The following is a 15,135-nucleotide window of genomic DNA, read 5'->3' on the forward strand; positions in this document are numbered from 1 at the left end:
AGCGGCACCTTTGTATGATGAAGCATAAAGACCTGGGAAGATGCTATTGAGGATCTGCAGCTTGTTGGAGTACTTCCTCCATAGCCGAAGCACATAGTCTTCCCAGCGAATCATCTTCCCTAGAATCAGCATGACGGGGATGGTGGGCAGGCCAATGAGCAGGAACAAGGGGTCGGCACGCTCCATTACATCCAAGCCCTCCTTGTGGCCCACCACCTAGAAAGGCAAGGAAAGGGACAGAATATTGTCAAATAAATATGACACAGCACATAAATCATTACTATAGGGCGGCCGTAGCTTAGTGGGTAGAGAGGACGCTTGGTAATCAGAAGGTCACTGCTTACCCTTCCGGCCTGCCAAGTAATACATGTCGAAGTGTCACTGAGCAAGACACTTGACCCTTAATTGCTTACCGCCTGCCTCCCACCAACCCCCATCAGGAACTTTTTCCACCCCCACAGGAAAAACAAGGTCTGAGGAGACTCTAAGGAGATTAATGATGATAAGAAATGAAAATGAGAGATGAAGGAAGTCAACTGTAATAATTCACTTTCCCCCTGCTCAAGTCAGGCAAAATGTTAAACACACGACAAATAAGCCAATACAAAATTGCGCAAATCAAAAAATGAATTCTCCAACACTGAAACGCTATTATCACCTGCATTACGGTGACAGCTCCATAAGTGACAGCAGTCCAGTAGATGGACCCCACCATGATGCCGGCGGCAGCGAACGGGCCCGCCTTGGAGACGAGTCGGTCAGCCAGGTCCAGGACATACACCACAGGACCTGAGAGAGAGAGAGAGAACGGAGAAAAAGCTCAGTTGGATGTGTTAACACCTACCACATTACTGTAGTGTGAGTTAATGACCGCAAATGTCAAGTACATTTAAGATCAATAGCGTCCTGTAACTCAAATACAATTAGTATTTCAATCACAACTGCATATACTGTCAATTGGGGCATTCCACTTAACCCATTAAGACCGAGAACCCATCTGTGTCATTTTAGATTTCTTTAGCTATTCAAAAACAGCAGATATACTTGCTTGTAGAGCTTGTAGATCTGCTATTTTTGAATGTTTGTGCAAATCTTTGAATATATATATTTTTAAAGAGAACATTTGAAACTCAAATCTTTGCTTCTGGGGGTCCCTGGAACAAAATATTTTTAGATGGGGGTCCGTGGCCAAATACACATCATTTTGGGGTTCCTTGACATGAAAAAGTTTGAGCACCGCTGATACTATAGCAACATTAGGAATTAGAAGACATTTTGTAGAATCGGCCTCAGGTCTTAACTCACCAGCTGCCAGAGTTATTTCAGATTTTTAGCTGTTGGCTGCCAGAGATTTTTAATTGAAAAACAAAAAGTACTCAGGAACCGAGATACAGAATTTTTAAGTTTTAAGTTAACAAGGAAGTGGATAGGAGTCTAGATCTTCGAAAAAATCATATCTCCTTGGTCTTTGGGTCAAATTTAAAAAAAAAAATGTTTTTCTTCAATAGAACGCATTTATGCGTTATTGGCAGGCAAGTGATGGATTCAATAGAATGCATATATGCGTTATTGGCAGTAAATGAGTAATGGGTTAAAAATGGCCATTTCTACATTCCTGTGGTTTTATTATGATACACTATTGAACCCAAGTGTTAAGAGGGCCTGCAAGGTTGGACATCTGCCATTGAACGGCATGTGTCCAGCAGGGGTCATGAGATGGCTGCTCTGCTGCGAATATAAATCAGTACTGGGTTGGGGTGGTGGTGCACACACACACACAGTGTGCAAACACACCTAGTCTACCCCTTGTCCCATAAGCATGATGGAAAATCAACAGCAGCAACAGGCCTACTGTATCAGTTGCTTAGGCAGGAAACAAGACTATTCTTTTCTCAAAATATACGAGGCTGTTGAAACAGTGATAGTACTGTAGGTTGGTCAATGTGGGGATTTGTGGCCTTCAGTCAGAAAGGTCAGCTTCCTTCCCTAACATGCAGTGTGTACTGGCATTGAAGTCATTGTGCTACGTACAGTGAGACAAAGGTGACTTTGGGGACAAGGAAACTCACACAAAGCAAACAGCTTTCTCCAGTCACTCCCCTCAGCTGCAATAAGGAAGGTGACCTCAACAATGCGGAAACACTGAAACATGAACTTGCTTCCTTTCCGGCATACCACGCCACTCCGAGCACGCCAGGTATGGGGTTGTGCTGGAAACCTTTTGGCTTGGAATGTGGGGCAGGTCGAGTGACAGGAGAAAGAACTGTGATGCCCAGTTGGCATCAATACGTCGAGATTAAAAATAAAATAAAAAATCATAAATAAAAAAAACAGTTGATGCTTGATGATAAGAACACTGTATTCATGGCTTCATTCACATTCTACTGTTGATGTCACGTATCGCGATGTATTACTGATTTATAGATCTGTTCTTTTTGGCAATCATGATCAGGTGATGTTTAGCCTAAACCACTCTACTGGTAGTTGACAGTTGAGATATGACGCTAATCAACATGACAAAGTTGGGCAAATACACAAGAGTTTGACCATGTCCCAATGTGTACTGAGCGTCCAAAGTGTTGAAATTCTATTCTACATAACGTAACATGGTTTAACATTTGCATTTTGAGTGTCGTGCAGCCTATTATGTAATGTCTGCTCATATACCAAAGACACATTTCCTGTGACTATGTGTGTCCCTCCACACAAACACTGGTGTGTGTGTTAGTTTATGAGTGATATTGAAGGAGAAAGACAGCAAAGTTCCTTGTCCATCATGATTAATTAAGTCGCAATTACGTGTTTATTGAGCTTATGTATCAGCCTTTTAAACATGATGATTTTGTTAAACTTTTACTAGTTGCTTGTTAGTATTTTATTTGTATGCATTATTTGTATTGTTTCATTTAAAAGTTCATTACAAAAATCGTGAATTGTTGATTATGAATGTTCATAATAAAACAAGATTTTTTTTGTTATGCGTTTTTCCCTCCTTAGTCCTAAAAAAAATCTGTTTTTGCATCACTGTGTGGACGGAGATACTAATAATGTCTTTTCGAATTATAAGCATGGTCTTCAATATGGTCTTCAATAGATCAGAGCTCAGCTCTGGACCCGTCTTAATGTTCCCTGTATTCTTCCGAGTCTGCCACTTTTCGCAGTTCTGGCTGAACCGTGCTGTCGCTTTTTACGATATTTACCATATGGTAGATGGTCATGAAAAACTATCAAGAAATAATTCTCACAATCTTTTGTCCAAAGGTGGCGCTATAGCACTCAATTGAAAATGCCAACTTTGAACAGGTACAACTCATGCCCTGTTTGACCTAGAGCCATGAAACTTGGATACACATATGCGTCTCCTCATGCTGAACAACTTTCACCCTCTGACTTTTGACCTCTGACCTTTAGATCTCCCACCATTCTGAATTATATGAACACAGTCATTGGCTCATAACTTCTGCATTTTTTCACTTAGAAAAAATCCGCTCCCATCGTTATGTCGGCAGAGGTCCAAAGTTCATTTTTGTGCAGATTGCTCAAAAATCCCAGGAGGAGATAGATTTTAACTATTGCAGTTTTATGAAAATTATTCATCTGCCCCTAGCACATACATGCAGACTCACATTTCTTTGAAACTTTGCAGAAAGGTTGAGGGTCATTCCAAATATCACTGAAACCAATCTCACTCCAATTGGCCAAAGGGGGGCGCTATAGCATTTTTTTTTTTAAAGCAAAAGTCATGCCTCGTTTGGCCGAAAGTCGTGAAACTTGCTTACACTTGTGCCTCGACTCATGAGGAACACATCTATCGCTTTGACCAGTAAGCTCCGCCCTTAGATTGTCCGCAATTTTGAGCAGTTTGAAAAACACTTAAACCCAAGATTTTCCAGCTATTTGCGTGAAATGGTATCATCTGTCTGACCTCCGTTTTCAATAGATCAGGTCTGTTGGTCCAATGGCTTCCCGCTTAAATGAATGCCTCACAACCTCAAGGTTGCCGGTTCAAGCCTCACTTGGTGCAGATTTCATTTAAAGTGCATTGCAAACAACAAGACTGTATCAATGAATACATGTGCAATAGTTAAATATAACATGAAATGCTTATTTGAGAGTGTGTTTTTTCAATGTATGACATATTTCATTGTGAAAATCTACAATCTCACAACTTTTCAGATAGCAACGTGTTTCTGAGCTTGTAGATCAGCTACTTTCACCAGTTTCAGCCAGGGGCTTGGTTCATGACAGAAGGCAAAAGTTTATGATCTTCAACAGACAACATCTGCCTGGACGAAGCTATAGCACTACAGGTAGTGTCTCAGCCTGTCAGTCCGATGGTTGAGGGTTCGATTCCTGTTAATGGCAATAGGTCGATCCCTGTTAATGGCAATAGGTTGAGATGTTCTCTCTCTCTCTCTCTCTCTAACGGGTCCATTTGGTTCCAATTGTACACTCTCAGAGTTACATTGACATTGATTTTACAATATAAATTGGGATCCCAGAGATATAAATGCCATTAAATGGGGGTCCTTAGCCTAATGCATGTCAAACTGGGGGTCCTTGAAATTAAAATGGTTGAGAATCACTGCTAGAGCTGTACAAATCTTCTCTTATGGGGGTCCCTGGCTTATCTTTTCAAATGGGGGTCCGCGGGCTAATAAGTGTCAATTTGGGGGTCCTTGACATGAAAAAGTTTGAGAACCACTGGCCTAGAAGACCAAAATGACTGTTTCTCTGTTAATTATCTATATTTCACCTAACCAGAAACAGCTTCTGATGACATTTTAGGTGAGAAATATTTATTCATTTCACATTTGAATTTTGTAGACAAAAAGAAAAGTCCAGACGGAATGCATTGAATTCAATGAGAGCCGGATGGACAAGCAGAAAATAAAAGAAGACATAATAGCCTACACATTGTTCTCTGATCTCTCTCTCTTATCACATTGTATAATTGTATTGAGGTACTGTATCTAAAGACAGACCGGGCTGTGTATAGGGACATACACACACATAGACTAGTATTTAAAAAATACTAGTCTATGTGTGGACATACTGTACTCAAAAGATAAAAAAAACTACAAAAACACCATGGCTTCAAACCACCATCACAACTACTAGGAACCTTTAAAAAAAAAAGGGAAAAAGCTGATTCTATTTGCTTCCTCCCCTCTAGCATTCCAGGGCTTCTCCAGAGAAATCATCCGTTATTTGTGGGATAGGCAACCAGATTTCCCTAACTCAGACGGGCCCTATCCAGGACCTATTAATAACTGGCCCAGGAGTCAGGGGGAAGATACGCCACCAGAGGGACTAGCATGAAGAGGTGACAGTAGGACAACCTATGGCCAACATACCAAATGTGAAATGTCCTACTCTTGGCCACTGAATCTGAAACACAGTAGATTGTACATCACTTTAAGGCTTAATCAAATGCGGTTTTGTTTTTCATACATAGACTGGCCTTCATACATAGACTGGTACTATAATAATGGGTACTGCACTAAGGAACAATGAGTACTCTAACAGGAACAACGTGTACATGAGGAGGGTGCATGTGTTCCCAACGGTACCGTTCCCAACGGGCTGGTCCGACCGAAGTCCCACTGTGCACATCAGATGCCAGGCAAGAACAGCCCCTCGACAAGTAAATAAGAGGGATATTATTGTAGGGTTGCTGTGCATAAACCCCTCATTACAAAGATGAATGCACAATTGAGAGTTCAGTGATGCAAAAAAACAAAAAACCCATAGGAACAGAGATGTGGAAAAGGGTTATATGGTCAGATGAGTCATCCTTCACCATATTCTCATTTCTCAACAAGGGGCCGAGTGGTGTATACCAAGAGAACAGTACAGGTCTGAAATAGACATGTAGTCGCTCAATATTTCACTGCACATTTACAACAGCAAGTTTAAAACAATATACTGTACATATTTTTTTAATCTTTGGGAGCTTCCATGCACTTAGTATAGGGGAGTCTGTCATGACAGCACAAGGCTAGTGATGATTCTCTGACAATCAGTAGTCTGCAGTGTTTTCACATCACCTTTTGGTATCACCTCAGCTCGCTAGGAACCTTGACGGAGGTGATACCTCAAAAAATATCCACAACTTTTGGCAGACGGAAAACCAAAAAAGACTAGTACAGTCAAGTTGAGCCAGCACCATGCAGTGGAAAAGAGTCATTGGAGGGAAGGGTCACTGCAGATCAATACAAGGTTATGATTAATACTTCTATCCTGATGGGAGTGGTTTATTCCACGATGACAATGCCCCCATCTACAGGGCATGGGGAATATTGTGCTATGACCTTCACAGTCACGAGATCTCAACCCAATTGAACACCAATGGGAGATTTTGGACTGATGTGTTAGGCAGCACTCTCTACCCTCACCAGCACAGTCCTCCAACAGTGTCACACACTCACTCACACACACACACACAGTTTTTTCCTTTTACTTATCACCCATCTGTAGTTGCCAATGTAAATACTTTTGACCCACATTTGGTTAAAAACCTAGACTGGAGTAGCCTTAACTAGATATTATGCCAGCACTTAATAATTTCTAGTATAATTATGAAAGATAGGGGTTCAAAGGCAAATTATTTTTGCAACCTCATGTTCATCATACATGGTCTGATTGGTCCCTCTATAATACAATAGTCTGTAGAGAACAAATTGGAATTATCAAGTTGTATCGTTTACAACAGTGATGGTTAAGGATACAAGTAATCTTTCTCTACTAAAGTTGGCTTCGTGGCATTTCCCACATTGGCTCACTTATGTCATGGCATTTCCGACAGCGAAGTCCCGTAACTGTTTATTTAAGATCTGTAGATTGAGATTCTATACATGAATACCACCTAACCATTTTGTGGTTTGTCAGGGGTTCAAGTAGAAAATACAATTTTCATAGCTATAACTACTCCAGTTCCCACATTTGCCACTTGAGTGAAAAGAGTAGATAATAGAGAATAGTAGTAGAGAATAATATACCCACATTTTATTTCAAGTTTTCTTGGACCCACTGGGTATTCTGGGGTTAAAGGCAGGCACAGACAGTACAGTTTGTAAATAGTTTGTAAATGAGCATGGTTTAATTTCGTTGTTTGGGTTAGGGTTAATGTTAGTGGCTGGGCACGCTTTCTATTTCATCAAGTGAATGCGCACTAAATAAAAGCCGGGAATTTAGAAGCCATTTTTGTGGGGACCTTTAGAGGCAGTATCCAAAGAAGAGATCCAGTCCACCTGTTGAAGAAGGCAGAGACAAAAAAGGGAGCAGGGACCATTTGGCACTTTTGAACTACTGACAGGAAAATGTCAGACTTTCATTTCCTAAGTAAAGTTAGTCATGAACATAGTGGCCCCTCCTGTGCACTGCCAGAATTTCTCTTACTTTCCAGGGTTGTACTTAAGTGCACAGGTGTTTGCCAACCAGAATGATCTTGTGCGCTTGAGCACATTAATCTGGCATATCCTGATGACAGCGTTGGAATCGATTGATTGAATAGGTTATTAGACAGAAATGTAAACAGCACGGTGGGACATTCAAGCTAACACGATAACACAAAAACGTCAAGTCCTGGGGACTTCTTTCCATTGTGGTCCTATGTATTCAATTAATCAACTGAGCATCAAATGTTACTCATTAACACATGTCATCAACAAATATACAAAGGAGAAAAAGGGAAAAGGAAAACGCCGATAGTGTAAGACACCTCTTTTCGAAGGGAAATAAAACTAGCTCCCTTTGTGACCGTCTGATAGATGTTTTTTCTGGCCAATTTTGAAAGAAACCAGTGATACACATCCTTTAATGGATGGTGCCAGGGCATTCCACATTGTGGTGGCAGAGTAGTAGAATGAGAAGTTTCCCATGTTTGTTCTAAATTTGGGGAGAACCAGATCGTGGTCGCTCCCTCTGGTGTTGTGGCTGTGGGTGTCACTCACTCCCTTCCACTTTCTCCCTGCCTAAGCATTACACCACTGCAGACGGAGGGGAACTAGGTCGCCCTTAATGGCCACTGGCAGGGCATAGAGCTGAGCAATTCATTTCAGCCACTGGCAGCAGATTCCATAATTAAGATAATTAAAAAGGAGGGAGGGGAGGTGTGTGGGGGCAGAGACCAGGGGGGAAAAGTGCAATTGCATCCCAAATCCTCCATAGTGCGCATGCAGGTTGGTACTCCGTTCCAGCTGGCTTATTAACTCTCTCAAGCCAGAGCAGAGGGGAAGAGTAGCGGCAAGGACACACCAACCTCGAATTTATACTGCTGGCCACATTAGCGCGATACGCTGGCTCTAGCTCCATAGCAGCTGCTGATGGCAAGAGAACCAACGCAGCATACATTGTACTAGCCACCCTGCTCTCTGCATAGATTAGCAGTGTAGCTAGCCTCCCTCTCTTTCTCCTGCGTTACCAATCAATCAACACAACTGAAACACAGGTTAATAGAAATGCCCCCGCCCATCCACTAGTTGACGCATTCATCAGGCTCATAAAAAAATCAGCAAGCCTCAACAGCAGCACAGAGGACAACCGTGTCAGAGGCCCGTCCACAGTCTTGCCTCTGTATTACCCAGATTGAAAGCTGAGCTGTCGTCCCGGTGTGCCGCCAAGCAGCAACACTGACATGAGTGTGAAGACTAATTTAAAAAAAGTCTCACAAAATACCACACAATGTAAAACTATTGAAGTTCCGTTGACCGGAATAGAATTTGAAGAATTTTCCAAAACCATATATGTTGTGAAACGGAAGCAGTTGGCTCACTGTGTACTATGTAAATCATACACATAAATATTATACCCTTGCATCTGCATGAACCATAATACAGATTGCAGAGCAACAATACAATAAAGGCAAAAGACTGCAGCAATGATGCAGCAAAATAGACAGTGCTACTCCCTCTACCCTCTTCAAAAGTGCACTAAAGCAGAACAAATGCTCATGTCTAGCCTGCATCTTCAGATTGCTTGCTACACCTAAAAAGGGTACAAATCCCAAAAGAGATGTGCTGTGATATGGTCTTCCATCTTTATTAGTTAAAGCCACTACATACCACCTCTTTCATACTACACCTAAAACACCATGTTAGCAGCTTAAGGTATACGCTTCCTTTGCTTAATGTTTTATGTTAAGCACATTGAATTTCCTTGTCGTTGAAATGTCAAACTCCTACCAAGGTTAAACTCCATTTGCAAATACTACTTATGTAACAAATAGTCCGTGACAAGCCTTACGGTTGTCAAAAAATATAATTGCACTCCATAGAGGTAATTTAAACTAGCCTCCACGTTGTGCATTATTTTGGGATAAATGCATGACTCATCATAGATTATCCCTTACTTGTACTATTTTAGACATTACCTGTACTTTTTTCATTAAATATTTTATTTCAATTTCCAAGTCAATTTGCACAACTTTCCTGACCCCCCACCCATATGCTATTATCACTAGTAGGCTAAAACAATCCATAACAGATATTTCCAAATGCTGCTTAGCACTCAATCCTTCTTACAGTATCTAGTTACCAAAGCTGTACTCAGTTGAAAAGAGAATGGCAGAAACATTATGGTCTCTATAATCTTGAAGCATCATCATCATCATCATCAGACTGAGTTGCAAATGATGCACAGTAGTAGACGTTGCGTCAATGTAACAGGGAGACACCTAAGGGTGCATGGGTGGGTGGACAAGGTGGTGGGGGGGGGGGGGGGGTTCGATCACTAGCCAGACGGACAGACACAACCCATCCAGGTGCCAGCGTCACTGCTCTGTGATTGGTCTGCTGCAGTCTGAGGCGACATGACCACTCAGGGCTATTTTTAAGTCAACATCAACAGAGCACCTGCAGCAGAAATGAGACACACACTCATCTGCTTCAGTCATCTCCTGTGCTTCGTCACTCTTTGATAAGCTGCTCCCCTCGACTGCACAGTGCACCCACAGCCTAATTTCCCCCCAACTCTTCCGGCTCAACCTCTGTCTAGTTTAAAGTCATACTGTGTAACTTTTTCCATTTAAATATTATATTTTGATTATATCAAAGCTCTATTTGATATAATCTTGCACCTTGCAATTTTTCACAAAAACCAATCAACCCAAATGTGTATTTGACAACTTCTCTAAACACTATTTTTAGTGTTTGCCCCCAACAGGCTGACACTCGCACCAAAATGAAGCAGGCATTGGCAATGTACCGGAAATAGGGCCGTGTATTGCCATGGATCTGGCGATACGATATGTATCAGTGATCAGAATACAGGGGTCACGATACGATAGATTGCAAAATATTGCAATATTGTATGCAAGGCGATATATTGCAATTTCTTTTCTACAGTACTGACCAGCGTTACCATTGAGCTATGAGCTAGAGCCCTGCGCATTATTACATCAGTGTTTTTGTTTCAAACTGAATTCTAGGAATCGCTGTTCTAACAGACAACGGCACTACTGGAGTTGTTGCCAAAAATGGATATTACACAATACACAGTGGGAATTTACATACTGTAGTAGTAGCAAATGGGATTTGGGAGGAGAGTTAACGTAGGTGAACTCAATAGGTCTAGGCTCGGCACGGAGCGCTCTAACCACCTTGCTCTTCTACTTCCTGTCCAGATACAGACCATGGGCATTAAATGATGTCATATCCTTTAAAAGATTTGCCCCAGCATTATAACAGAAGAGGTGTTTGATGATGTTGGGATTTTTTTTTAAAATCACAATACCGATTAAAACGTTTTCAACGTCCTTTTCAAAGTATGAACAGGATGTGGAACAGATGGCCCAAAGGTAGCATCATTCATTGTGTATCGTGGGGTGGTGTATCTATCTGACAGTCTCTCTACAGAGCTCAGCCCCTCTTGTTCCTCATTCGAGCTCATTCGTGCCCTTTGGCTCTACCTCCCTCTCTTCCCATTTCTAGTCATCTGTTGCCCAATTTCTCTTAGTGGACACGGCCAGAGAAATACCAATTTCTGAGGGATAAGCGGATGCCCCCTTTCCCCAAATCTAATAACCCATCACACTTCCCACCCCTCTCTCTAGAGTCTAGACCTCTGAATGATTACTAGAAGATTGTTCTGAACCTTGCCAGACCTCATATCACTGAGAAAAACTTCACTTGAAGCTTAAGCATCTTGACGTGGAGCCTATTTCCACACAATTTTCTCAATCTTTCTGTTGTATAAAAGTGAAGGGCCATGAAAGACATTTCCCCTGCGGCCAAATCACAAATGTAACACAAGCCCTTATAGAAGTGCCTCTGTAAATGATGAGTGATGGTGGCGTAAGCCCACTACACCACTTTCTGAGGATGCCATCAGTCAGCCAAACGGCCACAGCTGAGAGGAGGTTCCCTTTCCAAACAAACCATTGACTCATCCATCACACAATCCTCCCTATAGCTGTCGGCCAAACCGGCAGAGCATTAAAAGACACAAGGAAGCAACGCAAAAAAACAGAGTAGGCTGCACTGTGGAAGAAGAGAGAGCTGATGAGTTTGAAAATAAACAGTTTAACCTTCTGGGCCACAATTCTTGGTTCTCGACTCGTGATGCAAAGAACGCAGCCAAGAATAGCTCACCTCATAGAAATGATGGAGAAAAAAAAGAAAAGAAAAAGAAATGATGTGGCGGACGGTGGAAAAGCACAGAAGCATTGGGCCTCATTCACAAAGCTCTTCGTAAAGTTCCTAAACTTCCTACTATAATTTAGTGTAGATTTCTTTAAGTAAAGACCGACGTGCAATTCACGAAGGCTATGTAAAGCCTTCATTTGTGCAGATCACAGGTATCAGATGATGAATCCCACCAGTTCGTAATTAAAAAGCTCATTCACGTGCACCCCATTTGCATCGTTCCACACTACATTTGACATCATAAAAGGCAACTGGAAATATACAACGTGAAACGAACCTCACTGTGCTGAGAACGCCATAGTACAGGTTCAACAGCTTCGCTTCTCAAAATGAACAGATCTGCAAGCTTTGACAACTTGTAGATCAGTGTATTTGGCAAGCGAGTCCCTCGTGCGATGGATCCACTGAACGTGAATGAAATATTGCTCTCATGTCTAGCTAAATAATTAGAAAGAATTTATGTTTAACGTCACAGGACCAAATAATAGGCTAATAAAACATGGAAGGATATTATATAAGCAATCTACTGAAGAATTACTCACGTTTGCAGGATGTAAATGATGATGCTAGAATCTAGGGCATACTGGAACGCGATAAATTATGGATCAGTTTTAGTGCATAATATTTCCATAACGGAACATTGTTTAAGCAATACTTGATTTTCATTTATTATTTTCCTTTAAATTTGTATTGCCATAGGCTAAAACAATGAAATGGGAATATCTGGTTAAAATTGCACAATTAAACTTTCAAATCATGGGTTAATGATGTTATGCATCATTTGACTTTGGAGAAAATTCGCTACTCCACAAGGGGGTGTGCTCTGAAATTTTACACCATCTGGCAACCTTTTTTAACATATATAGAGAGACTGAAAGCTGCTGACATTAATGACCCATAAATTGACCCCACTGAATTTGTTTTTGTATTATATTTTTTGTGTATATATATATATTTCTTTTTTAACTTCATTTAAAATCCTTCTTTAATAATATATATATTCTACTGTGTACATTTTATTTATTTTCTGACTTGTTTTCATTTTTCATTGCAATTGTGTCTTATTTTTCTGTATTGTCTTTTGTTTTAATGGTACAAGGAGAAACCAGGGTTGTGGCTCTTTCGGAGCGGGAACTTTGGGGGGGTGGGAGGGTTAACATACATTCACTGTTTTTTGTATACTCATTATTATAGACCTGTATGTGAAAATATAAAATAAAAAAACCTTGAACAAAAAAAAAAGGTTACTGCAGTTAAGACTAACTGCCCACCTTTTGCATAATGGGTAACAATATCAGCCCAAAAATGTATCCAACCAGCAAGGAAAGAGGAAGGAGGAAATGTAATTCAAATTCACCAATCAAAGACTCCATGGAGGTGCAGAGTTACCACTGATGACATTCAGAGAACCTGTCTCCAAGACAAAACAAGGATTTACGCAAGTTAAAGACCTAATGAAATGAAATGCATGTTTTTCAGACTTTTAGAGCATATCTGTAGTCTTAATGAGAACATACTTAATATCGCAATAGCCATGTACTCCCAACGGCCATGTTCAACCAACTGGCACTGCACTAGTGACATTAATTCAGGGCATGTTTCATTTAGATGCGTACCACCAGCATGGACAACTGAAAACACAGGTAAATGAAACAGACCCTGAATTAACGTCATTACCTTCAGCTGTGATTACCCACTCTATGACATGTCAAAACACCCGCTGTGAATAGAGTCCATTCTGTCCATTACCTCCAAAGTCTCTCAAAGTTTTCATGATCTATTTTATTACTACACGGCTAGGCTGGTGGAATTAATCTCTGTTCAGACGGAAAGGCTGTAACCATACACCACGTGCACACAAAACCAGTGCAAACATAGAGGACCATAGGGAAAAAACATACTGTACACAATGCCACATAACATACAATTGGACATACTTTTGTGTATTTATCAAACAAAAATGGGTTAATTTATCCATTTTTAACAGTACAACTGGAACCAAATGGACCCGTAATTGTCCATTTTCTTCCATTTGTACACGCTCAGAGTTAAATTAACCCCAAGGATTTTACTGTGTATGGCTTTGTGGAAGCAGCTCTGGTTAAGCCGTTCTGTCCTGCCTCCTAGAGACCTGTACCTTCTGTCAGAGGGGATACGCTGAAAAAGATGGTGAGCTGGGTGGAGAAGGTCATCCACGATCTGGATTGCTTGTGACACCATATTATTGACCTTAATTTTGTAGGGAGCAAATCACTGATGCCAGCAGCATCACTCACTCACTGGCACCTTCAAGGCATAACTGAATCTGCTGCTTATAGCAAGTGAGGTGACTGACAGCACTGCCCGGGTCACTATAAATACACGCCAACCTGTTTACTTGCCGAGCCAGAACTCCTGCGAACCCCGACATTGTCAAAGAGCCAGCTCCCACTCTCAAATTGCACATTCTCCTCTCTCTCAAACTAGGGCTGCACAATTATGTCAAAATGTATAATCCTGATTTATATTGCTTAATATTGTAATGACTATTATTAATCACAATTATTGGGGATGAACATTTTTGGTGGGAAAATACATTTCTAACATTTTCTTAACATCTTTGCTGCTCATTGGGCTGGTTGTGTGTGGTTTATTATAATGACCTCTGTGATTTTTTTTTTGAGCCTGAGGGATGGGGAGACGGGTTGTACAATGTAATCTGCTTATTAACTGTTGTGTACTGGAGAGGAGACACGGGCAAGGTGCAGCAACTGCCAAATAAGGTGTTTATGATTTTATATTGTTAAATATAAAATCACATTCACAATTTTTCAATTATTTTTGATTAGGGCTGCAAATATCGAGTATCTATAGCGAGAACAGTGATTTTTTGTTTAAATCTTTTTTTAACTCACTGAGTGCCAGAATTATTTCTGGCTATTTCTGGCCAGTACGATTTTGATTTCTTTTTTTTTTTCAAAGTAAAAAAAAAGTGCTTAGGAAGCGAGATACAGCCTTTTTCAGTTATAAGTTAAACAAGGAGTGGATGGAGCTGCAAATCTTCAGATAATGATATCTTGGGTTTTGAATATATATTTTTTTAAAAAAAAATTTTATTTATTTATTTTCAAAAACACGTGAAACACGTTAATGGCACGTTGCACCATAGCGGTAAAACACGTGAAACACGTTATTGGCACTCAATGAGTTAATATATTAACATTTAAAAAAAAATTATACTCGAATAAGTTGATTGATTTAATTAACCACTTAAGCCCTAATTTAAAATAGCCTATCTACAAGCTCAAAACCTTTCGCAACGCTATGCGTTGTGAGCTTACATCTGCTATTTTCAGTATTTTTTTTTATCTATTATTTTATTAAAATATTTGTTTTAAATACTTGATTAAATCGTTTAATTCGATTAACTGTTGCACCTCTACTCTGGATTAGTTGTGCATCCCTAGTCCAACCCAGTTGCACAAGGATTGGCTCTTATGTCATTGTTATG

General features: G+C 40.5%; 1 protein-coding gene across 2 annotated transcripts in view; it reads right to left on the minus strand.

Annotated features, from left to right (window-relative positions):
• Positions 1-15,135, minus strand: part of marchf5 (membrane-associated ring finger (C3HC4) 5) — a 38,370-nt gene that overhangs the window by 5,152 nt on the left and 18,083 nt on the right. Inside the window, exons 3-4 of one of the 2 annotated variants that reach the window (XM_080450084.1) lie at positions 659-789; positions 33-216 (exon numbers count right to left, since the gene is read on the minus strand). In XM_080450084.1, the coding sequence (XP_080306210.1) occupies positions 33-216; positions 659-789 (315 nt within the window). Of the gene's footprint in view, positions 1-8; positions 217-658; positions 790-15,135 lie in introns of both variants that reach the window. The other variant, XM_080450083.1, reaches the window with a different exon arrangement.

The sequence above is a fragment of the Gymnoscopelus braueri genome, assembly GCF_963280865.1.
Source record: "Gymnoscopelus braueri genome assembly, chromosome: 14".
Classification (NCBI taxonomy): domain Eukaryota; kingdom Metazoa; phylum Chordata; class Actinopteri; order Myctophiformes; family Myctophidae; genus Gymnoscopelus; species Gymnoscopelus braueri.